General features: G+C 35.7%; 1 protein-coding gene across 4 annotated transcripts in view; it reads left to right on the top strand.

Annotated features, from left to right (window-relative positions):
* The window catches only part of NOX4 (NADPH oxidase 4), a 185,749-nt gene that overhangs the window by 24,947 nt on the left and 134,235 nt on the right, over positions 1-26,567 (top strand). For all 4 annotated transcript variants that reach the window (XM_025356495.1, XM_025356493.1, XM_025356494.1 and 1 more), the window contains 2 exons: positions 16,656-16,766; positions 18,392-18,476. In XM_025356495.1, the coding sequence (XP_025212280.1) occupies positions 16,656-16,766; positions 18,392-18,476 (196 nt within the window). The remainder of the gene's footprint in view (positions 1-16,655; positions 16,767-18,391; positions 18,477-26,567) is intronic.

Below are 26,567 nucleotides of genomic sequence, written 5' to 3'. Positions count from 1 at the left end.
CACACACACACAAGATAAAGCACATTCTTTTTTTTTTTTTTTTTTTTGAGACGAGTCTTGCTCTGTCGCCCAGGCTGGCTGGAGTGCAGTGGCGCGATCTTGCCTCACTGAAAGCTCCACCTACTGGTTTCAAGCCATTCTCCTGCCACAGCCTCCCGAGTAACTGGGACTACAGGTGCCCTCCACTAGGCCTTAGTAATTTTTTTGTATTTTTTTAGTAGAGACGGGGTTTCACCGTGTTAGCCAGGATGGTCTCGATCTCCTGACCTCGTGATCCTCCCATCTTGGCCTCCCAAAGTGCTGGGATTACAGGCGTGAGCCACTGCGCCCGGTCGATAAAGACACATTCTTAATGTAACCTGTAAAGTCTAGCATGTTCTGCCCTGACCAGCTTCTTCAGCTTTATGTTCCATTATCCTTCATTTCCAAACCAAACATATTGGCCTACTATTTATTTATTATATATACACCATGTTTTCATTTGCTACACATCACTTCTCATGCTGCTTTTTCCCTGCATGGATGTCCTTATTTCTAGCTGACTTCTGTTTTTCTTCTTCAGATCTCAGTTTCCTTTTTACTTTCCATTAATCAAGGAAGGCTTGCTGATCTTCCCATTTAGATCTGATTTCCTGTTACATGTATTCATACTCTGTTTCTCATTTATCACTGTTACAAATTGTATTTGCTTATCAAGTTATTTGATTAATGTATTTCCTCTACTAAATCATAAGCACCCTAAGGGAAAGGGAATTTTATGTTTTTAGTTCACTATTGAACTCATAGTGTACCAAATTATGTACCGATCACAATAAATATGTATTCAATTAATAATGTGAGTGGAACAGATAGCACTTACTTTAAAATACAGAAAAAAGTGTTTAGTGAAAGGATGTGATCCAAAGACCATATGGCAATGAGTTAACTCTATATACTGTCTGCATTTTTTAGACTGTTTTTACTTTTCACAAAAGCCCTAACAGGTAGGATTATTATGTTATATTTGTTTTATAGGTAAGGAAATTGTATCCCTCTCAATTAACTATTTCAAGATTAAAATTTATTAAGTAGAATATTTAAGATAAGAAACTGAGATTAAAAAAATGTACTTGGTATACCTAGATATTATGCTCTTCGATAACTTACTTTAAATGGCATTTAAAAATATTTTTCTATAGGATTGTCTTGATTCACCCTGGTATAAATAAATATCATAGACTAGGCAGCTTAAACAACAAACATTTTTCTGTTGCTTGGGAAGTGCGACACTGAATCTACAGTGTCAATAGATTCAGGGTTTGATGAGGGCACTCTTCCTGGTTTACAGATGGCTGCCTTTTTGCTGTACCCTAACCTGGTGAGAGAAGGAGAGAGGGTACTCTGGTGTCCTCCTCTTCTTACAAGGGCATTAATCCTTTTGCTGTGCAGAAGCTCCTTAGTTTAATTGAATCCCATCAGAGTGAACAGGCGACCTACAGAATGGGAGAAAATTTTTGCAGTGTATCCATCTGACAAAGGGCTAATATCCAGAATCTACAAAGAACTCAAACAAATTTACAAGAAGAAAACAAACCCATCAAAAGTGAGCAAAGGATATGAAGAGACACTTCTCAAAAGAAGACTTTTATGCAGCCAACAGATACAGGAAAAAATGCTCATCATCACTGGTCATCAGAGAAATGCAAATCAAAACCACAATGAGATACAATCTCACACCAGTTAGAATGGCGATCATTAAAATGTCAAGAAACAACAGATGCTGGAGAGGATGTGGAGACATAGAATGCTTTTAGACTGTTAGTGAGAGTGTAATTTAGTTCAACCATTGTGGAAGACAGTGTGGCGATTCCTCAAGGATCTAGAATAGGAACACCATTTGACCCAGCAATCACATTACTGGGCGTATACCCAAAGGATTATAAATCATTCTACTGTGAAGACACATGCACATGTATGTTTATTGCACCACTGTTCACAATAGCAAAGACTTGGAACAAACCCAAATGCCCATCAGTGAGAGACTGGATTAAGAAAATGTGGCACATGAACAGAAAACCAAACACTGTACGTTCTCACTCATAGGTGGGAGTTGAACAATGAGAACACATAGGACACAGGGAGGGGAACAATCACAAACTGGGGATTGTCGAGGAGTGGGAGGCTAGGGGAAGGATAGCATTAGGAGAAATACCTAATGTAGTTGATGGATTGATGGGTGCAGCAAACCACCATGGCACGTGTATACCTATGTAACAAACCTACACGGTCTGCACTTGTAGCTCAGAACTTAAAGTATAATAAAAATTTTTTAAAAAGCAAGGACATTAATCCTATCATGGGGACTCTATTCTCATGACTTCATCTACATCTAATTTTGTATCAAAGGCCATAACTCCAAAAGCATCACGTTGGCGACTAAGGCTTCAACAAATGAATTTTGGAGAGAAACAGCATTTAGTTCATAAGAAAAACTAAACTATGTTTTATTTATATGTCCTCATTTAAAATCTATTTATAGTTTTAAAAATTACATATGGAATCCTGAGTTAATTATGTATCTTAGACACCTTGACAGGTGGGACTTGAAATTTGAAAGTAACACTTCCATCTAGTGACAACTACCCTGATTAAATTTAAAAACTCTGGAGTAGCTGGGAAGGGTAAAACAAATCATTCACATAGAATGGACTGGACACATAACTTAGAGCAGTCATTTTTTTTAAAAAAAATAAACACATGAGATAACTGATGCTTATGAAGTTTATGGATTAATAATGATCAAACAAAACAATCTGTTTAGCTAATAGAATATTGCCCATGTAGTAACTAGATAAAATGTTTTCTTATAATCTTGCCACTTTAAAATGGGTCCATCTCCATTTCCCTCACTCCACTGCTTCTGAATGAGAATGTTTTGTACTCTGAAAACCTATTAAAAAGAAGTTTTCTTCTTAGTTTAAAAAACTAACTATATTCAGGAACAAACATGTATGAGAAAGTGGGTTGTTGGTAAAATTTCCAGTTGGATTTTGCAGAATCGTAAAGAAGTTGATGCTAAAATAAACTCTATTTATCCCAAGGGGATACTTAAAGCCACTTTGAATTAAATTACTGTGGAATTTAATATAAACACAATAATCAAACACTTCCAGACATGCAATACATAGTTAGACAATGAAGATATATACAGATTTTCTTTAAAGCATTGAATCTCAAAGGAAATATGGATGATTTATTTGTATCTCTTAATTCCTGAACTTTTGTGACAGATTTTTTCTGATATATTTTAAATTAACTATTGTTTAGCTACATTAAAACTACAAATACAATTGTCATATACAATTCTTTGAATTAAAGTGTTCTTATCATATGCAAATGCCAGATCAAAAGAGATAATTATTCTATTTCTCTGGAACCCTATATAAACAAGAAAAACCTGTCACTCTCAAATGATAATTATTTTACTGATTGAGATAGAAAATTACATTTAACCTTTTTTAGATAGTCCAGAGAGTATTATGTCTATTTGTCCACTTACTGGTATATCCATTAAACTGTATCCCTAAGGTGTTCCAACTTAAGATGTAGAAATAGCCTAACTGGACATATTAATTACTTTTTATATCAGTCAATGAAAATTACTGCTTTCCTGAAAACACTATTTATTATCCTGTCTCCCTTTCAGGAACTGAATTTCATATGCTGACAATAAACACAGAGTTGACATTTTGCCAACAGTTAATTTGGAAATATCAAGTGCATGAACAAATTCAAGATAAGAAAAGCACCTGTCTTACACATATTCTTAGTCAGTGTCATTAAAATAGAGTTGTTTTGTGGCCTACTTCAGGAAATATATGCAGATATGACCCCATCTCTTGTTATATTTTTGTACACTGTTCATCTAAAAAGTGTGGATAGTACCAGACAACAACAGATGACAAGCTAGCAAGAATATGATTCAAACTTGTTGCCAAAAAATATTGCATCAATACCAAAGGGGACTGATTCTTTGAAAATTACGTTGTGTCATGTGATTGTAATTAGCTTGTATGAAGCACAGCTGATCTGGGATGTAGAATTCAGTGGTAATCCAGAGAATAGTGTTCCTATTATTATTAATAGGAATTATTGCTATATGATAGGCATTAAATTAAACAATTTACATACATAATTATTTTTATCTGTTTATATTAGACGGATAGACTCTGATTACTAATATTCCTCAGTTCCTATCCCAATTTGTTAATTTAGGCGTGATCCTGCTTTATTTATTTTATACAAATTACTTATGATATAATGAATATCTGTACATACAACTAGAATTAGAACCTTATGCACAATTTACATCTATATATTTGGTTATCTCATCGTATGTCTATATTTTTCTTCTCTTCCGGCAAGAGATTACCACTATTGTGAATTTTGAGTTTCTCATTTCTTTGACATTGAAAAAATAGTTTTATTTTGCCTGTATATTTAATGTATTACTTGTTTTGATTGAGTTCCAACTTTTTATGTCTTGAGAAATCCAATGCCTATGCTAATATCCAAAAGATTAATATATTATGTTCTATTAAAAGTTTGAATTTTGATTTTGATATTTAAGTTCTTAACTATTCAGGAATTAATGTTTTGGGGTGGTTTGAAACAAGGATGTTATGTGATTTTGTTTCTATATGATAACCAATTTTTTCCTTCATCGAATAGACTCTTTTCCCATTAATCTGACATGCCCTCTCTGTCACATATCACAGTTGATACATATATAGTTGTTTACGGGTCTTTGTTCCATTGGTCAGTTTATCTATACACAAGAAACACATTCTGAATTACTGTAACTTTATAGTAAGTTCTATTATGTGAAGGCCAAATTATGTCTCCTTTTCTTTTAGTATTTCACTTTGTTTCTGCTGTTTTGCATTTCTGCATACATTTTAAAGTCAGCTTGCCAAGTTTTATGAAGAAAACCTATTGGAGTTCGATTGGAGTTACATTGAGTTTGTAAATCAATTTTGAGAGATCTTTACAATATTAAATCTCCCTACATGAAAAATGGTGTATTAGTTATCTACTTAGCCCTTCTCTTACGTTCCTTTAGTTCCTTGTTTTTGCATATGTCTTGTGGTTTTGTTTTTTTTGGTTAAGTTTTTACTAGACAGTTTACATTTTTTATTACTTTTATAAAATAAAATCTTTAAAATGTTCTAAAAAATATTTGTTGCTGTTATATATTAATGCAGTGAACTAGTTTTCTTTCATCCTTACCCTCCCTTGCTCCCTTTCTTCTTTTTTTTAAAATTATTTCTTCCAAAAGGAGCAGAATAAAACAAAAGTTTACTAAGGATTGCATTTATTGAATAGAAAATGTTTTAGAGGCATGTTACAAGTAGTTTGTGACTGAATTTCCTCACATAGTAGTATTATGTTCTTCTTGGCAGATGAGTAATGCAAACATTAGAAAATTCAAACAATTTTTTCATAACTTGAAAGAGGTAATAGTGGGATTTTACTGGTCAATTTTACTTTAAGATCTGTGACTTATAAGATGCTCTGTAATGAGGTTTTGTTCCCCTCATTTCACTTTCTTCTGCTCCATAATGTTAATATTGGATTTAAATATTTTCTTCTCATATTTTTTTAAACTTTTATTTTAGGATCAGTGGTACATGTGCAGGTTTACTATAGGGATAAATTGTGTTTCATGGGGATTTAGTGTACAGATTATTTTTTTCACCCAAGTAATAAGCATAGTACCACATAGATAGTTTGTTGAATGTCTCGCTTCTCCTACCCTCCACCCTCAAGTAGACCCATGTTGATTGTTCCATTCTTTACGTTCCTATCTACTCAATGTTTAGCTCTCAATTTGTAAGTGAGAACATGCGCTCGGTATTTGGTTTTCTGTTTTAGGATAATCACCTCCAGCCCCATTCATATTTCTTGCAAAGGACATGATCTTGTTTCTTTTTATGGCTGTGTAGTATTCCATGGTATACATATACCATATTTTCTTTATCAAGTCTGTCATTAATGAGCATTTAGGTTGATTCCATGTCTGCTCTTGTGAATAGTGCTCTGATGAATGTATGTGTGCATGTGTCTTTATGGTAGAATGATTTATATCCCTTTGGGTATATATTCAATCATGGGATTGCTGGATCAAATGAAAGTTTGGTTTTAAGTTTGTTGAAAAATTGCAAAACTATTTTCCACAGGGGCTAATCTAATTCACATTCCCATCAACAGCATGTAAGTGTTCCCTTTTCTCTGCAGCCTTCCCAGAATCTGTTATTTTTTGACTTTTTAATTATAGCCATTCTGACTGGTGTGAGATGGTATTTCATTGTGGTTTTGATTTACATTTCTCTAGTAATTAGTGATGTTGAATATTGTTTTCATATGCTTGTTGGCCACATGTATGTCTTCTTTGGAAAAGTGTCTTTTTATGTTCTTAGCACACTTTTTAATGAGATTGTTTGGTTTTTTTGCTTGTTAATTTGTTTAAGTTTCTTACAGAATCTGTGTACTAGGTCTTTGTCATACGCATGGATTTCAAATATTTTCATCCATTCTGTAGGTTGTCTCTTTATAGTTTCTTTTGTTGTGCAGAAGCTGCTTAGTTAATTAGATCTTATTTGTCCATCTTTGGTTTTGTTGTAATTGCTTTTGTTGTCTTCATCAGAAATCTTTGCCAAGGTGTATGTCCTGAATGGTATTTTTTCCTAGGTTATCCTCCAGGCTTTTTATAGTTTTAGGTTTTACATTTAAGTCTTTCATTCATCTCGAGTTAATTTTTATATTGCTTTACATTTAAGTCTTTCATTCATCTTGAGTTGATTTTTATATTGCTTTAAGAAAGGGGTCCAGATTAAATCTTTTGCAAATGGGTAGCCAGTTATCCTAGCACCATTTATATTGTTGCTAGGAGGATATAGTTGCAGTTATCCTAGCAACATTATTTCCTATTGATTGCTTTGGTTGATTTTGTCAAAGATCAGATGGTTGTAGGTATGCAGCTTTATTTCTGGGCACTCTATTCTGTTCCATTATACTGTGTGTATGTGTACCAGCACTATGCTGCTTTGGTTACTGTAGTCTTGTAGTATAATTTGAAGGCAGGTAATGTGAGGCCTCCAGCTTTGTTCTTTTGCTTGGTATTGCTTTGGCTATTTGGGGTCTTTTTTTGGTTCCATATGAATTTAAAATAGTTTTTTTCTAATTCTGTGATGACTGGCATTGGTAGTTTGATAGGAATGGTATTGAATCTGTAAATTGTTTCGGCCAGTATGGCCATTTTAACTATAATGATTCTTCCCATTTATGAACATGGAATTTTTTTTCATTTGTTTGTGTTATTTCTGATTTCATTCAGCAGTGTTTTATAATTCTCTTGCAGATGTCTTTTACTTACCTGGTTATTTGTATTTCTAGGTATTTTATTATTTTTGTGGATATTGTGAATGGGATTATGATCTTGATTTGGCCTTCAGCTTGAACATTGTTGGTGTATAGAAATGCTACTAATTTTTGTACCTTGATATTTTTATCTTTAAACTTTGCTGAAGTTGTTTATAAGATCTAGGAGCTTTGGGCAGAGATTATTGGATTTTCTAGCCATAGAATCATATCATCTGCAAACCAAGATCATTTGAATTCCTCTCTTCTTATTTGGATGTCTTTATATTTTTCTCTTAGTTGTCTGCACTGTCTAGGGCTTCCTGTATTATGTTCAATAGGAGTGGTGAGAGGAGAGAGGGCATCGTTGTCTTGTTTCCATTCTCAAGGGGAATGCTTACAGCTTTTCCCTTTTCAAAGTGATGTTGGCTGTGGGTTTGTCATAGATGGCTCTTATTATTTTGAGTTATGTTACTTCAATGCCTAGTTTGTTGAGGGTTTTTAACATGAAGCAATGTTGAATTTTACTCAAAGTCTTCTCTGCATCTATTGAGATGATCATGGTTTTTTAATATTTAAGTTTATGTGATATATACCATTTATTGATTTGTGTATGTTGAAGCAACCTTTGTCTCAGGTATAAAGCCTACTTGATTGTGGTGAATTAACTTTTTGATTGCTGCTGGACTTGATTTATTAATATTTTGGGGGGATTTTTGCTTCTATTTTCATCAAGGATATTGGCCTGAAGTTTTCTTTTTTCATAGTATCTCTGCCAGGTTTTGGTACCAGAATGATCCTGGTTTTGGTACCAGAATGAGTTAGAGGAAGGTCTCCTCATGTTTTTGGAATAATTTCAGTAGGAATGGTACTATCTCTTCTTTATACATCTGGTAGAATTTGGCTATGAATCTGTCTGGTCCTGGGTTTTCTCTGACTGGTAAGATTTTTATTATTGATTCAATTTTGGAACTTATTATTTGGTCTGTTCAGGGTATCGATTTCTTCCTGGTTCAATTTGGAGGGTTTATGTTTCCAGAAATTTCTTCATTTCTTTTAGGTTTCATAGTTTGTTTGCATAAAGATGCTCATAATAGTCTCTGAGTGTTTTTTGTACTTCTCTGAAGCCTGTGATAATGTTTCCTTTGTCATTTCTGATTGTGTTTATTTGGATCTTCTCTCTTTTTCTATATTAGTCTAGCTAGCAGTCTATCAGTCTTATTTATTCTTTCAAAAAATCAATTTTGCCATTTGCTGAACTTTTGTATGATTTTTCCTCCTTCAGTTTCATTCAGTTCAGCTCTGATTTTGGTTATTTTTTGTTCCAAAATAACCAAAGCTGTGGTGTTAGGTTGTTAATTTGAAGTCTTTCTAACTTTTTGATGTGGGTGCTTAGTGCTGTAAACTTCCTTTTCAACACTCCTTTAGCTGTGTCCCAGAGATTCGGGTATGTTGTATCTTTGTTCTTCTTAGTTTCAAATAATTTATTGATTTTTACCTTAATTTCATTGTTTACCCAAAAGTCATCCAGGAGCCGGTTATTTAATTTCCATGTAATTGTATGGTTTCAAGCAATCTTCTTAGTGTTGAGTTATATTTCTATTGCATTGTGGTCCAAGAGTGTGGTTGGTATGATTTTAGGTTTTTAAATTTTGCTGAAAATTGTTTTATGGCTGAACATGTGGTCAATTTTAGAGTATATGCAATGTGCAGATAAGAAGATTGTATATTCACTTGTTTGGGGGTAGATTGTCCTGTAGATATCTGTTAGGTCCATTTGGTCAAGTGTCAAGATCATGTCTTGAATATCTTTGTTAGTTTTCTGACTCAAGGATATGCCTAATAATATTAGTGGGGTTTTGAAGTCTTCTGTTATTTTTGTGCGGTTATCTAAGTCTCTTCATAGAGCTCTAAGAACTTTTTATATGAATCTGGGTGCTCCTGTGTTGAGTTCATATCTACTTAGAATAATTAGGTCTTCTTATTAAATTGAACCCTTTATCATTATGTAATGCCCTTTTTTTGTCTTTTTTGTTCATTGTTGGTTTAAAGTATGTTTTTTCAGAAACTGGAGTAACAACCCTTGCTTTTTTCTGTTTTCTGTTTACTTGGTAGATTTTTTTCCATCCTTTTACTTTGAACCTATGAATGTCATTGCATGTCAGATGGGTCTGTTGAAGACAGCATTCAGTTGGCTCTTGTGTCTTTTTCCAGCTTGCCACTCTGTCTTTTAATTAAGGCATTTAGCCTATTTACATTCAAGGTTATTACTGATATATGTGAATTTGTTCCTATCATCATGTTGTTAGCTGGTTATTATGCAGACTTTATTGTGTAGTTGCTTTATAGTGTCAATGGTTTACGTACTTAAGTTTGTTTTGTTGTGGCTGGTAATGGTCTTTTGTCTTTATATTTAGCAGTCCCTTCAGGATCTCTTATAAGGCAGGTCTTGTCGTTAGGAATTTCCTTAGCTATTGCTTGCCTGAAAAGTATCTTATTTCTCCTTTGTTTATGAAGTTTAGTTTGGCTGGATATTAAATTCTTGGTTGGGGTTTTTTTCCTTAAGAATACTGAACATAGGCCCCGAATTTTGACTGTCTTGTAGGGTTTCTGTTCAAAGGTCCACTTTAGCCCGAAAGTATTCCCTTTGTTTTTTGATTTGCCCCTTCTCTCTAGCTGCCTTTAACAGTTTTTCTTTCATTTTGATCTTGGAGAATCTGATGACTGTGTTTTGGGGATGGTCATCTTGTATAGGATCTCACAGGGGTTCTCTGCATTTTCTGAATTTAGTGATAGCCTGTCTAGCAGAGTTGGGGAAATTTTCATGAATTATATCCTCAGACATGTTTTCCAATTTGCTTACTCTCTCTCAGGGATGCCAGTTAGTAGATTTGGCCCTTTTACTTAATCCTATGTTTCCTGGAGGTTTCATTCATTCTTTTTTCTTTATTTTTGTCTGAGTTAATTTGGTGAACTGACCTTCAAACTCTAACATTCTTTCCACAGCTTGGTGTATTCTGCTGTTAATACTTGTGATTGGATTATGAAATTCTAGTAGTGAGTTTTTTAGTTCTATCAGATCAGTTTGGTTCTTACTTAAAATGGTCATTTCATCTTTCAGTTCCTGCATCATTTTACTGTATTTCTTAGTTTCCTTTGATTTGGTTTCAATTTTCTCCTGAATCTCTATGATGATTGTTTCTATCTATATTCCGAATTGTATTTCTGTCATGTTAGCCATTTCAGCCTAGTTAAGAACAATCGCTTGGGACCTAATGTGGTCATTTGGAAGTAAGAAGACACTCTAGATTTTTGAGTTGCCAGATTCCTTCTCATCTATGTGGACTGATGTTCCTTTAGTCTTTGAAGTTACTGTTCTTTGGATGGAGTTTTTTACAATTTTATTTTCTTTGATGCCTTTGGAAGTTTGGTTGTGGTTTAAGGTAGGTTCAGTAGACTGACTTTATTTCTGGAAGGTTTTAGGGGGCCAAGGATCAGCTCAGCACTCCTGGACTGCATGGTTAACTCTGGGCAGCTGTACTAGGCCCCCAGATTCAGTCTCTGGCCCTTTGAGGTTAGGAATCTGATTCACTGGGGGGCTCAGGTGTCCCAGTCTACTGGCCACAACTCTACAAAGCTGGTGCTGGCAGGGTTCACCCCTGTAGGCTTGGGTGGTGCACTGGTGGGAGTGAGCCTGAAGTGGTCCTGTGTATGCTCATGCCTATGGCAGTGGCAGTGTGGCTGGTGCAGGGCGGTGGCAGAGGCAGAGTTGCCAGTGTCCATGTATGCATTTGTGCTGTTGGTGGTAGTGTAACAGGGCACTCCTGCGTCAGCAAGGGGTTAGATAGTGAGCTCTGGATCATCTGTAGTGGCACAGTGGGATGCATTCACACACATGTACTGGCTGGGTAAGGGAGGTGAGGTCTGCCCACATGGGGAGAGGGAGACTGTAGTGGGGCAAGGCTGCAGGTTGGCTAGTGTGCATTGTCAGGGGCTGGTCTACTGGAGTTCTTCAACAAACAGGCACAGTCTTCCAGTGAAGGAGCTATGATGATAATCCCTGGGAAGCAACTTGGTTGGGCGTCAGAGGCTGTGCTTCAAGCAGGAACATATAGCCAGGCTGTACCCAGGAGAGGCCAGCAGACAGGGGATGTGCAGTTTGAACTGGTCCCATCCCATTTGCAACACCACCGTGCTCTCCTTAGGTCCGACAGTCTCTCAAAGGCTGACATCACTTAGAAGGACATGGAAAGTCTTGGGGGATGGGCACCCTGGCCATGCTCCACTGCAACTGTTCCTGTGCCAAACCCTCTAGGCTCTGCATAGGCTGGAATCCTGTTTCTTCCACCTCTCTACCAACACTCTCTGTCAGCTCAAGTGTCTGTAGGAGTCATAGGCTCTCTTGCTGCTGGGACTTTTGGAGGTTTCTGGTGAGGACAGACCACTCCTCACCTATTTAACTCACTCCTTCCCCAGGAGTTGCTGGGGTCCAGGAACGAGCCCCAGTGCTCAACAGCCCCCTACAGGGCTCCCAGCTTCCTCCCCAAGTTCAGCCCACTGTCTGTGTCCTCACTTCACCCACTCTCAATGCTTTCCTGCTGAAGATCTGCTCAGAGTTTGCTAGTCTTCCCCATATCCCTGTCTCTCAGTGTGAGATGTTCCTGCTGGCTGTATCTAGTCAGCCATCTTGGGTCTCGTCCTACTTTCTTTCAGACTAAGCCTTTAGTCTTTTCAAAATCTGTTAATAAAAATATTTGTGCATTTATATTTGTCAAAATATATGTATTCTAAATTATTATTTATTTCTATTCATCCATTCATTTATTCACACAAGACTTCTTTTTGAAGCTTGCTTAGATTTACCTTCTTACACAATTTTAATTTTTAATTATTATAGTAATTGCATATATGTATAAAGTACACATGATATTTTGATACAAACATGCAATGTGCAGTAAGAGTAGTTGGGATATCTATCACCTCAACCATTTATCATTTCTTTATTTTGGGAAAATTGTAATTCCACTCTTTTAGTTATTTTGAAATATACAGTAAATTATTGTTAACTGTAGTTGCCCTATTGTACTATCAAACAATAGATATTATTCCTTTTAATGGGTACTGAGTTCATGTACCCTTTGACCATTGCCTCTTCATCTCCCCACTTCCCACTACTCTTCTCAGCCTATTCTCTGTCTCCATGAGTTCAATTTCTTTTTTTTCAGCTCCCATACGTGTATTCACTCAGGATTTATTGATTGCCCACTTTGATGGATAGAGTTGCCTACAGATTCTGGGAGTAAGAATAATGTAACTAGGAATTTTCTTGAGGTGCCTGCTTTTTGATATATATATGTTTGTGTGTGTGTGTGTGTGTGTATATATGTGTGTGTATATGTATATGTGTGTGTGTGTATGTGTGTGTGTGTGTGTGTGTGTGTATATGACTTCATCTTCTTGATAACAGTGGGGAATTTTCAGTGACCACTTCATAATATTTTCCATGATACTGCAAGCTGAGCAATTTAAAGTTATTGGTGGACATACAAGCTTTGTGAATAAAATAGCCACAAAGATTGTAAATATTTGAACTAACTTGAGAGTTGTAACCAAATAAAATGCTTATCAGAGCATGGTATCTGTGTTTAAAGATTCAGCTCAATTCAACAAACATTTACTGAATACTACCATTTTGTTAGGGCTGAGGATATATAGCTGTAAAAAAAATAATAATGATGCTGCCTTTGAAAAACTTACTACCTGGGTGCAGGAAAAGAGTAGAAAGGAGGAGTAAGCCAGATCCTAGAGTTGAGAGGCAGTAATAAGGAGAAATGAGGTACCTTTGGGGTTTCTGCTTCTCCATGGAATGTCCTTGTGATAATATATAAGAATTAAGGTAATGTGTAGAAAGTCAGAGAAGTTTGAGGTCTTATAAGACACAAACACATAAATTCATATTATCAACTAAAGAGGAAATGGTGCTGGCTAGGACTATAGGGGTAACTCGTGACTAAGTAATAAATAATGTAGTCATGCTTGATAGAAGATGAAACCCAAGACCTCTGTTTAACTAACATACTTTACTGGCAACTAAGGAAAATGTATATGGCCTATAGGAGCCATTGGACTAGGCTTTTCTCATGTCTCTCAATTTAGTATTTATCCTTCCATATCCTTCAGTACATTTTTTGCCTTAGTTTTAACCCTGAGATGAAAAGAGTCATAGAGTCCAGCATACAGAATTCCTTTTCAACTAGTTTGACTTTGGACAAGGTATACAGCTTCTAAGATATTATACAAGTCATCTGTAAAAAAAAATGAGTATAATAGTTCTTACTTCAGAAGGTTTTTGGAAATATTTTCAATGATTCATTAAAAACACTTAGCCTAGCGACTGTTCTGTACTGGATGATAAAGAGATGGTAGACCTGTTTGTTGTACCTTACTATGTCAGCTTTCTATAGATGAGATCTTTATTGTTCTTGCTTTGTTTTTTATTTATGCCTAGACTATTTACTTTTGTATTTTTAATATAAAAATTGTATTTTTAAAGCTACATTTGGCCAGTAAGTTTGGAAATATGCAATTACATTTACTTGCTATAATTTAACGGTTGCCATTGTTTCATAACTTGTAAAGAGTACAGTTGGCTAAATAGCCTTAGGTAGTGGTGTTCAACCCAGGTGGCATATTAGAATCATCTGGAAAGTTTTTAAAAATGTCCATGTTCAGGCACTACCCAAAGTCATTGAATCAGGATTTCTTGTTGTGGACCTAATTATTATTATTTTGTAACAGCTCTTCATCTCTGACGTGGCAATAATAACATCTACTTAGCTTGTCAGGGTAGATCTGATGATTACATTAAAATATATTCAAAAGCAGTTGATAAACAGATAATTGAAATAAAAATGTAGGGTAATATTAAAACATTTTAGAAATACTTACCCTAGTCTTGAGGGGTTTAACATTTACTTACAGAAAAAGGTTAAAACATAAAAAATTCAAGGTAACATGTCACACACTAAATGGAAGTAACAGAATAATTATGCTGGGAATCCCATCCTAATAATACTGTGTAGGCAATCCTTAATGTATATGAGGCTGTGACCTTGTCTAGTACTTCTCAAATATTTATACCTCAGTTTCCTTTAATGATCAAAGAACAAGAACAATAACCTTATTGGGGCTGGAGAGGGTTACTAGGAGGGAAGTCTTATCTAGGATGGTTGTCTAAAACCACTTACCTCAAATGTTTGTTCATTCATCAAGTCATTCAACAAAATGTTTATTACCTAATATGTGCCTTCTGGACATTTTCTTTTTAAAGGCAATTTAGCAACACGATAAAGTAGGGGTTAATAGTATAAATGCTGGAGTCAGAGTATCTGGGTTTGAATTCTGGCTCCACAACTTTCTGATTGTCTTATGTTGGGTAAATTCTTAACTTCATTATCACTCAATATTCCTTTTCTTTTAAGAAGAAAGATAATATTGTTAATTACTTCCTAGGGTTGCAGAAAGAGGTTTAATGTATTAATAAGCATAAATTGATCCAAACTATGTGTGGCTAATAATAAGAAATAGGTGTGCTTTTGCTAACATTTCTGCATTTTTATTCCATTATATTCTTCATTTGTTGTAGTATGAACATAATGCTTTCAGTGTGAACATATGAAGATAATGCTTTAAGTTAGCTATCACCAAATGAAAATGGTGCTTAAAATAATGGATATATCCTCCTCCCAAGACATAGTCAAATATATGAATCTCAGTTTTTTCAAGGCACCATCTTATTTAAGATTGGTCATTTTTAGCAACATGGATTATCTAGAGGATGTTATGCTAAGTGAAATAAGCCACGCAGAGAAAGACAAATACTGTATGATCTCACTTACATTTTGAATCTAAAAGAGTTGAAATCATAGAAGTAGAGAGTAGAATGGTGGTTACCAGAGGGTGGGGATGGGAGTGGACAGAGTGTACAAAGTTTCGGTTAGAAGAAATAGGCCTGGTCATCGATTGCACAACATGGTGACTATAGTTAATAATAGTGTATTGTATTTTTCAAAATAGCTAAGAGTGCATTTTAATTTTTTTTTTATTTTTTGAGACACGGTTTCACCCCGTCACCCAGGCTGGACTCCAGTGGCATTAACATGACTCACTGCAAACTCAAGCTCCTGGGCTCAAGCAATCCTCCTGCCCCAGTCTCCAGAGTAACTGGGACTATGGGTGCATTACACCATGCCCGACTAAGAATGGATTTTAAACATGCTCACCACATGGCATGCATCTGTCGTCCTAACTACTCATAAGACTGAGGCAGGAGGATAACTTGAACCTAGGAGGAAAGGGCTACAGTGAGCCCATATGGCACCACTGCGCTCAGCCTGGAAGAAAAAGTGAGACCCTGCCTCAAAAAAATAAAATAAAATAAATAAATAAATAAATTTATGACAAAGAAATAATAAGTGTTTTGGGGGATGTATATGTAAAATAGCTTGATTTGATCATTTCATGATATATACATGTATTAAAACATCATATTGTACCCATACATATATAATTATTATTTGTCAATTAAAAACAAAATAAAAATTTTTAAAAAGATTAGAAAGAAGATTAGAGACATAATCAGGGAAGTACAGAAAGCAATGAGTGCATGTATACCAGTGGGTTCTTGCCTAGTTTGCGGCCAGGAAAGAACTCTAGAAGAGTCGTGCTTACTATGTGACCAGAAAGATGAATAGAGTTAGTGATAAGCAGAGCTTGGAGAAAAGCTGTGGTGTGTAAATGGGTGGGTTGTGTGGAGACTGAGAGTGTTCCAGAGAGAGAGAACACACATGAAAAACTTGCTTGAAAACTGACGTTATCAGTGAACAAAGGGTCCAACACCACATGCATGTGGAGGTGCAGTATATACAGAAACTCTTAAGACTCTTAACAGCCAGAACAGTGGGTTAGGGGCAGAACAAGAAATGGAGTTTCTGTGGGAACAGTGTTTACAGGTGATTGTAACATTATCGTTAATGCGAGGAGTACTAAGTCTTAAGGCAGTGCAGAACAGAAAGAAAACAGTTGTTCATAGGGGGTTTTAGTGAGAGGAAAAGGGAAGACTATTCAAGGCTGTTGAAGGAGTTGGTATTTGGCATGATTCTTAAAAGAGCAATAGGGTAAGACCTGTAGCTTGTAGAGCCAGGTCAAGGCTTTACTATTGTACTTAACTGTGTGCTGACCTTGCCTTATTTGTTCAGCTAGGATTGTGTCTAAGCAGAGCCTCCGCATCTGTTCTTAACCTCAACTGCAGCCTTATCCTTTTACCCATGTGCCGAATACTCTTGGCTTTCCTCCGAGGATCACAGAAGGTAAGAAAAAACAGTCCTAGTTACAAATTCCAGCATAAAAATCAAGTGTAACAGTCGCATATTAGTTTGTTTAGTTTTCATAGTCTGACTTTTGGCTGAAGTGATTTCTTCTAAGATGATGGTAAAAGCCATGTCACCTGTCAAGTTGATCTGTGAATTATTCTGCAACACCAGATAAGGGCAGATGATAATAGTAATATTATTAACGGATATTTCCAGCACTATGCTTAGTATTTCACATACACGCTGGCAAATACTTACAGGGATTCGGGAATCAGGTATTGTTAGTTTCATTTCACACACAAGAAACCTCAGGCATAGAGGCTTTGAGTAACTTCGAGACTAGTGAATGGCAGAGCTAAGGTCAATCCTAATTTGAGTTCTTTCCATTATGTCATGTCTTACTGAGATTCTGTATTTTCACTTAGCTAAATATAGGTGAGCAAACTAGAGTCCTTTGGATTCTGAGCAATACACAAAATGATTGCTGGTGTTGGCAACAACTTATCTCTGCTTAACACACATAGTCATTCTGAAGTGTGTAATAGGCTTGAGAAACATGTCTTGATTAAACAGTGATGCCATTTGTTATATGTAGTGTTGTAAAATGAAGTATGTAAGAAAACAGGAAAACCGTCATTCTGCTAAAACTCAACAAAAATTCTTTTTTGTCTTTGTTTGTTTTTGTGTATATGTGTGACTGTGTGTGTATGCATCTTGATTCTTCTTCTGTAAGATTCACTAAGCAAGGCACCACTGGATAGATAATGATATTTTAAAAGGAGTTGTTAACTTGAGACCACTTTGATGTTCTATGAATTTAATATATGCAGATTTACTCTAGGAAAACTTCTCAACCCTTTCTACGTAATTATATTTAGAAACTCTTTCCTTTTAATGCAGTAATCTGTGAAAATAACTCTCTCTAGGTTGCCTACCATTTAAACTGCTAAGTTTTGATCCCTGTGGTTGGCTATTGGCTTGGCTTGGAGAAAGAGAAGATAAGTGGCAGGGAATGACAAGTTCCCACCTAAGTCCCTCAGTATTAAATAATTCTTAAAGATTTGCCCCGAGTGTGAAACAGTGATTCAAAGGTGCTTGACATTTTAATTTGTTATAAGATCAAGCAGGCATTTCAAACTATAGATGAGATTGCTTCATTTTAAAATAATCTTATTTTTTGACTACAAAAGTAAATCATATAGATTTCCAAACTTAAACATTCCAGAAATATACAAAATGATCAGAGAAAGTTTACCCTCATTTTATTCTGCCAGAACAACCACTAATGACAATTTGTGGAAAGTGCCTGCAGATACACTAACATATAATACCATTAATGTTGATCAATATAAGATCACTGTGTAGTTTATGTTTTGTAACTTTTTTTTACCTAACAATGTGTCTTAAACATCTTTCCATATGGATTATATAGCCTTCTAACATTTATTTTTAATGGTTTAGGTTTTCCATTAACTGGATAGATCCTAATTTATCTCACCAATTTTTGATTAATAGGCTTCTGACATATTTTAAAAATTTTGACACAATGAACAATGCTATCCTGAAGAATTTTTATCACATTTGTTGCATTATTTTTACCATAATAAATGATTTTTGTTTAGGTTCCAAGCAGGAGAACCAGGAGATTGTTGGATAAAAGCAGAACATTCCATATTACCTGTGGTGTTACTATCTGTATTTTCTCAGGTGAGAAAGCCAAAGTTATTAAATAATTTGTTAGAATTACACATTTAAAATGTAAACATTCCAACATATGCAGAATTATCAGAGAAAGTTTTCCCTAATCTTATTCTTCCGGAGCAACCAGTGATGACAATTTGGGATAACTGTCTGCAGATATATTAACATATAATGCCATTAATGTTGAACAATGTAAGATCGTAGCGTGGTTTGTGTTTTAAAACACAAGTAAAATTATACGTGGAAAATGTGTGATTTTATTGTTCTGTACATTATCTACTGTCAGCAACTTAATATTTTCTTATTAAATAGCTTAGCAGTTCTTTCCATGTTTTTAAAAAGGGCTGTCTATGGGGAACTACAGAAAATGGATGTGTGTTATGATTTTTACATTACGATATCCAAAAGCTGTCCCCCAAACTGATAATGACTATTTCCTGAAAGTAAGTAATTTCACTTAGAAATACTGGAAGAAACAGACTAAACGTTTTCAGGTCTGAAAGTGATGATATGACATGAGTTTAAATGCATGAACCCTCTATTTTATTTATTTATTTTTTTTGAAACAGGGTCTGACACTGTTGCCCAGGCTGGAGTGCAGTGGTACAATCTTGGCTCACTGCAACCTCCACTTCCCAGGCTCAAGCCATCCTCCCAACTCAGCCTCCCGAGTAGCTGGGACTACAGGCGTGTGCCACCACGTCTGGCTAATTTTTGTATTTTTTGTAGAGGCGGGCTTTCACCATGTTGCCCAGGCTGGTCTCGAACTTCTGAGCTCAAGCAATTTGCCTGCCTCAGCCTCCCAAAGCACTGTGATTATAGGCAGGAGCCACCATGCCTGGCCAAATGAATGAAAATTAGAATTTGAAATACTCATTAGTAGATTAGGATTCCATCCCAAATTATATGTGATTGATGTTTTTTGGTATTAATATTTGGTAGAAAAACAAATGTCAAAATTTGCGAAGCTTTATCCTGCTCTTTTCTAAATTAAAAAATAAAGCAATGATCTTTGTATTATTATAAATCCTTTTAAAATACATTTTGATCCTGAGCTTTTAGATGATACTTTTCAAATTTTTGGAACAGAAAGTAAGAAACATAGTGATGAAGTACATGGACTCTGAGGAATCCATGCATAGGTTCTATCCCCAGCTGCCCTTCTATTTTAATGTGTGACGTTACCTCTCTGATCCTCAACTTATTATTATTATTATTATTATTATACTTTATGTTCTAGGGTACATGTGCACAATGTGCAGGTTTGTTACGTATGTATACGTGTGCCATGTTGGTGTGCTGCACCCATTAACTCGTCATTTACATTAGGTATATCTCCCAATGCAATCCCTCCCCCCTCCCCGCTCCCCATGATAGGCCCCGGTGTGTGATATTCCCCTTCCCGAGTCCAAGTGATCTCATTGTTCAGTTCCCACCTATGAGTGAGAACATGCGGTGTTTGGTTTTCTGTTCTTGTGATAGTGTGCTAAGAATGATGGTTTCTAGCTGCATCCATGTCCCTACAAAGGACACAAACTCATCCTTTTTTATGGCTGCATAGTATTCCATGGTGTATATGTGCCACATTTTTTTAATCCACTCTGTCACTGATGGACATTTGGGTTGATTCCAAGTCTTTGCTATTGTGAATAGTGCCGCAATGAACATATGTGTGCATGTGTCTTTATAGCAGCATGATTTATAATCCTTTGGGTATATCCCCAGTAATGGGATGGCTGGGTCATATGGTACATGTAGTTCTAGATCCTTGAGGAATCGCCATACTGTTTTCCATAATGGTTGAACTAGTTTACAATCCCACCAACAGTGTAAAAGTGTTCCTATTTCTCCACATCCTCTCCAGCACCTGTTGTTTCCTGACTTTTTCATGATTGTCATTCTAACTGGTGTGAGATGGTATCTCATTGTGGTTTTGATTTACATTTCTCTGATGGCGAGTGATGATGAACATTTTTTCATGTGTCTGTTGGCTGCATAAATGTCTTGTTTTGAGAAGTGTCTGTTCATATCCTTTGCCCACTTTTTGATGGGGTTGTTTGTTTTTTTCTTGTAAGTTTGATTGAGTTCTTTGTAGGTTCTGGATATTAGCCTTTGGTCAGATGAGTAGATTGCAAAATTTTTCTCCCATTCTGTAGGTTGCCTGTTCACTGTGATGGTAGTTTCTTTTGCTGTGCAGAAGTTCTTTAGTTTAAATAGATCCCATTTGTCAATTTTGGCTTTTGTTGCCATTGTTTTTGGTGTTTTAGACATGAAGTCCTTGCCCATGTCTATGTCCTGAACGGTATTGCCTAGGTTTTCTTCTAGGGTTTTTATGGTTTTAGGTCTAACATTTAAGTCTCTAATCCATCTTGAATTAATTTTTGTATAAGGAGTAAGGAAGGGATCCAGTTTCAACTTTCTACATATGGCTAGGCAGTTTTCCCAGCACCATTTATTAAATAGGGAATCCTTTCCCCATTTCTTGTTTCTCTCAGGTTTGTCAAAGATCAGATGGTTGTAGATGTGTGGTATTATTTCTGAGGTCTCTGTTCTGTTCCATTGGTCTGTATCTCTGTTTTGGTACTAGTACCATGCTGTTTTGGTTACTGTAGCCTTGTAGTGTAGTTTGAAGTCAGATAGCATGATGCCTCCAGCTTTGTTCTTTTGACTTAGGATTGTCTTGACAATGCGGGCTCTTTTTTGGTTTCACATGGACTTTAAAGTAGTTTTTTTCCAATTCTGTGAAGAAAGTCATTGGTAGCTTAATGGGGATGGCATTGAATCTATAAATTACCTTGGGCAGTATGGCCATTTTCCCAACATCGATTCCTCCTACCCATAAGCATGGAATCTTATTCCACTTGTTTTTGAATTCTTTTATTTCATTGAGCAGTGGTTTGTAGTTCTCCTTGAAGAGGTCCTTCACATCCCTTGTAAGTTGGATTCCTAGGTATTTTATTCTCTTTGAAGCAATTGTGAATGGGAGTTCGTTCATGATTTGGCTCTCTGTTTGTCTGTTATTGGTGTATAAGAATGTGTGTGATTTTTGCACATTGATTTTGTATCCTGAGACTTTGCTGAAGTTGCTTATCAGCTTGAGGAGATTTTGGGCTGAGACAATGGGGTTTTCTAAATATACAATCATGTCATCTGCAAACAGGGACAATTTGACTTCTTCCTTTTCTAACTGAATACCCTTTATTTCTTTCTCTTGCCTGATTGCCCTGGCCAGAACTTCCAACACTACGTTGAATGGAATGGTGAGAGAGGGCATCCGTCTTGTGCCAGTTTTTAAGGGGACTGCTTCCAATTTTTGCCCATCAGTATGATATTGGCTGTGGGTTTGTCATAAATAGCTCTTATTATTTTGAGATACGTTCCATCAATACCAAATTTATTGAGAGTTTTTAGCATGAAGGGCTGTTGAATTTTGTCAAAGGCCTTTTTTGCATCTGTTGAGATAATCATGTGGTTTTTGTTTTTGGTTCTGTTTATATGCTGGATTACATGTATTGATTTGAGTATGTTGAACCAGCCTTGCATCCCAGGGATGAAATCCACTTGATCATGGTGGATAAACTTTTTGATGTACTGCTGGAATTGGTTAGACAGTATTTTATTGAGGATTTTTGCATTGATGTTCATCAGGGATATTAGCCTAAATTCTCTTTTTGTTGTGTCTCTGCCAGGCTTTGGTATCAGGATGATGTTGGCCTCATAAAATGAGTTAGGGAGGATTCCCTCTTTTTCTGTTGATTGGAATAGTTTCGGAAGGAATGGTACGTGCTCCTCCTTGTACCTCTGGTAGAGTTCAGCTGTGAATCCGTCCAGTCCTGGACTTTTTTTGATTGGTAGGCTATTAATTATTGACTGAATTTCAGAGCCTCTTATTGATCTATTTAGGAATTCAACTTCTTCCTGGTTTAGTCTTGGGAGAGTGTATTTGTCCAGGAATTCATCTATTTCTTCTAGATTTTCTAGTTTGTTTGCATAGAGGTGTTTATATTATTCTCTGATGGTAGTTTTTATTTCTGTGGGATCGGTGGTGATATCCCCTTTATCATTTTTATTGCATCTATTTGAATCTTCTTTTCTTCTTTATTAGTCTTTCTAGCGGTCTATCAATTTTGTTGATCTTTAAAAAAAACCAGCTCCTGCATTCACTGATTTTTTTGAAGGGTTTTTTGTGTCTCCATCTCCTTCAGTTCTGCTATGATCTTAGTTATTTCTTGCCTTCTGCTAGCTTTTGAATGTGTTTGCTCTTGCTTCTCTAGTTCTTTTAATTGTGATGTTAGGGTATCAATTTTAGATCTTTCCTACTTTCTCTTGTATCCATTTAGTGCTATAAATTTCTCTCCACAAACTACTTTAAATGTGTCCCAGAGATTCTGATATGTTGTGTCTTTGTTCTCATTGGTTTCAAAGAACATCTTTATTTCTGCCTTCATTTCGTTATGTACCCAGTAGTCACTCAGGAGCAGGTTATTCAGTTTCCATGTAGTTGAGCGGTTTTGACTGAATTTCTTAGTCCTGAGTTCTAGTTTGATTGCACTGTGGTCTGAGAGACAATTTGTTATAATTTCTGTTCTTTTACATTTGCTAAGGAGTGCTTTACTTCCAACTATGTGGTAAGTTTTGGAATAAGTGTGATGTGGTGCTGAGAAGAATGTATATTCTGTTGATTTGGGGTAGAGAGTTCTGTAGATGTCTATTAGGTCCGCTTGGTGCAGAGTTGAGTTCAATTCCTGTTAACTTTCTGTCTCGTTGATCTGTCTCATGTTGACAGTGGGATATTAAAGTCTCCCACTATTATTGTGTGGGAGTCTAAGTCTCTTTGTAAGTCTCTAAGGACTTGCTTTATGAATCTTGGTGCTCCTGTATTGGGTGCATATATATTTAGTATAGTTAGCTCTTCTTGTTGAATTGATCCCTTTACCACTATGTAATGGCCTTCTTTGTCTCTTTTGATCTTTGTTGGTTTAAAGTCTGTTTTATCAGAGACTAGGATTGCAACCCCTGCCGTTTTGATGGACAGCAGGACTTACCTCTCAGATTTAAGACTAAAATGAGAAAATGAATAGAAATTCTTAGGATAGAATTAGTAATTGTAATATATAATTGCAAGGGTTAATTATTTCAGAGGCATAGCACCTGGTATTTTCACCAGACCATTATTTGATGACATAGCTGTTTTGATAGTAGGGCCATTTTGACTCAGGAATGTTTTGATACAGTTATTGCCAAGCAATTATTATACTTTTAGCTTTGTAAAAAATTGCCAAGCATTGTTGAAACAGGTAATTTCATTGTTTTATCTCTGAATTTCTTCCAATTGATAGTTCCACTTCTGCAGGTGATAGATGGAGAGAGGTTGAAGGATAGGATTAGTACTTTAGTGAGGGTGAGATAAGGACCAAGGGTGTAGTAAGGGTCAGAGATAGATTAGGGAGAGGGAGAGTGAAAAGTCAGAAATGGAGGAGAATCAGGAAACCAGCATATTCATGACTCAATTTGTTCTAAACTGTAATCATGTCCAAGTATTCTGGTTCTACTGGAGAGCAACCAAGCGACTGAGATAGCATGAGCTTATATTACAGAGGATTTGCATTCTGTCAGTCACTAGTGGTCTGACTTTTGCTATATTACCCTTCTTTACTTCAGATTTCTTATCTGTAAAATAGGGATGACTCTACCTACCACATTGTTTCGTTTTGAGAATCAAATGAGAAAATCTATGCAAAGTGCTTGGGCTAGCTGCTTCCTTGTGCCTAAAATTAGAAGCCCCAAATTCTTTTCACCTAAGAGGTCCTTTAAAAAAGTGAATATATCCCTTAATGATGTATTTTCTATAGCTGTTACCTATGACTTTTTTTTTTCAGAGAAATTCAGAAAGGATAGTAATTCTTCTATAGATGACTTTGCATTTTGTAGCCATAGAGTATGTAGTTAATATATAAACTTTTAATTTAATATCAAAGGATTATTTTACTATACATTTGGGTATTGATGAAGCTATATGACAGGGAGAGTTTTGTTTAAATAATATTTTATACCTGTGCCATTGTTGTGTCACACCTAGACATCCTTTGTTTTACTTCTTTGGAAACTTGTCCTTGCTTGTTACTTAAGTCATTTTAGCTTCCTGTCCATTTGTTTTTCTCTTAAAATTTTTTTAAAGACTATTTTTCTGTAGGGCAGATTTAGGTTCACAGCAAAATTGAGAGGAATATATAGAGAGTTTTCATATATCATTTGTCTTCATGCATGTATAGCCTCCCCCATTATCAACATCCCGTGCCAGAGTGGTACAAATTTTTACAATTGATAAACTTACATTAATTGACATATCATTATATCCTAAAGTTCATACTTTACATCAGGGTTCACATTTGATGCTATACATTCTATGAGTTTGTACAAATGTGTAATGACCTGTACCCACCATTATTGTATCATGCAGAATAGTTCATTGCCCTAAAAATCTTCTGTGCTCTGCCTATTTGTGACCTTCCTTTCCCACTAACCCCAGACAACCACTGATTTTCTTTTTTACTGTCTCTGTAATTCTGCCTTTTCTAGAATGTAATAGAGTTGAACTCATGCAATATGTAGCATTTTCAGATGGGCTTCTTTCACTTAGTAATATGAATTTAAGTTTCCTTTGTGTCTTTTCATGGCTTGAGAGTTCATCTTTTTATAGTGGTAAATAATATTCCCTTGTCTGGATGTACCACAGTTTTTTAATCTATTCACCTATTGAAGGACATCTTGGTTGCTTCCAGATTTTGGCAATAATGAATAAAGCTGCTGTAAACTTTAATGTGCATGTTTCTGTGTGGACATACATTTTTAGTTCCTTTGGGTAAATATCCAAGAGTGTGATTGCGAGATCATGGGATAAGAATATGTGTAGTTTTTAAGAAACCACCAAACTCACTTCCAATGTTGTTGTGCCATTTTTTGCATCCCACACCTACAGTGAATGAGAATTTCTGTTGCTGTGCAATCTCACCAATATTTGGTGTTGTCAGTATTCTGGATTTTGGTCATTCTAATAGGTACGTAGTGGTAACTCATCATTTTAATTTGCATTTCTCTGATGATATATAATGTGGATCATCTTTTCATATGCTTGTTTGCCATCTGTATATTTTCTTTGGTGAGGTATCTATTAAGATCTTTGGCCCATTTTTTAAATTGGGTTGTTTGTTTTCTTGTTATTGAATTTTAAGTGTTCTTTATATATTTTTATAATAATCCTTTATCGATATGTCTTTTGCAAATGCTTTTTCCCAGTCTGTGGCTTATCTTCTCACGGTGTTCACAACGTCTTTTGCAGAGTTGAAATTCTAATTTTAAGGAAGTCCAGCTTATTAATTCTTTCATTTATCATGTCTCTGACATTGTGTCTAAAAAGCCATCACCAAACCCAAAGTCATATAGACATTTTTCCTGTGTTTCCTTTGAGGAGTTTTATAGTTTTGCATTTTACATTTGGGTCTGTGATTCATTTTGAGTAAATTTTTGTGAAGAGTGTAAAGTCTATGTCTAGATTTATTTATTTGAATGTGAACTCTTCCTTGTTTCGGCTCCATTTGTGACAAAGGCATTTTCTTCTTTGTATTGCTTTTGCTCTTTTGCCAAAGATAAATGGACTGTATTAATGTGGGTGGATTTCTGGGCTCTCTATTCTGTTCCATTAATCTATTTTTCTTTTCTTTTGCTAATACTATACATTCTTAATTACTATAACTTTGTAATAAGTCCGGACTCTTCACCTACCTCTAACTTGATTACTTGAAGGACCTTATAAATCCTCTAAATAAACTTTTAGGCGTTTTAGCATTCTAGTCCTCTCTCACTTTCATTTTTTTGTGAGTAACTTAGAACTCTAAGCCCTCTCTATCTCATATTATGGGTTGTAGGAAATTATGGCGTTTCCTAGATTCCAGGCTATGTCTTCTTTTGAACCATTGTACTACACATATCGTGAACTGTAATGGTTTACTAAGCAATATCAGATCACTTATCTCATTAAGCCTTTCACTTCTGTCACCATAATTTTACAGAGAAGTAAATTAAAGCCCCTGAAAGGCA

Source organism: Theropithecus gelada, chromosome 14 (genome assembly GCF_003255815.1).
Source record: "Theropithecus gelada isolate Dixy chromosome 14, Tgel_1.0, whole genome shotgun sequence".
NCBI lineage: Eukaryota > Metazoa > Chordata > Mammalia > Primates > Cercopithecidae > Theropithecus > Theropithecus gelada.
Note: the sequence above shows the minus strand (reverse complement) of the source record. Positions and strands in the feature narration are given on the sequence as shown.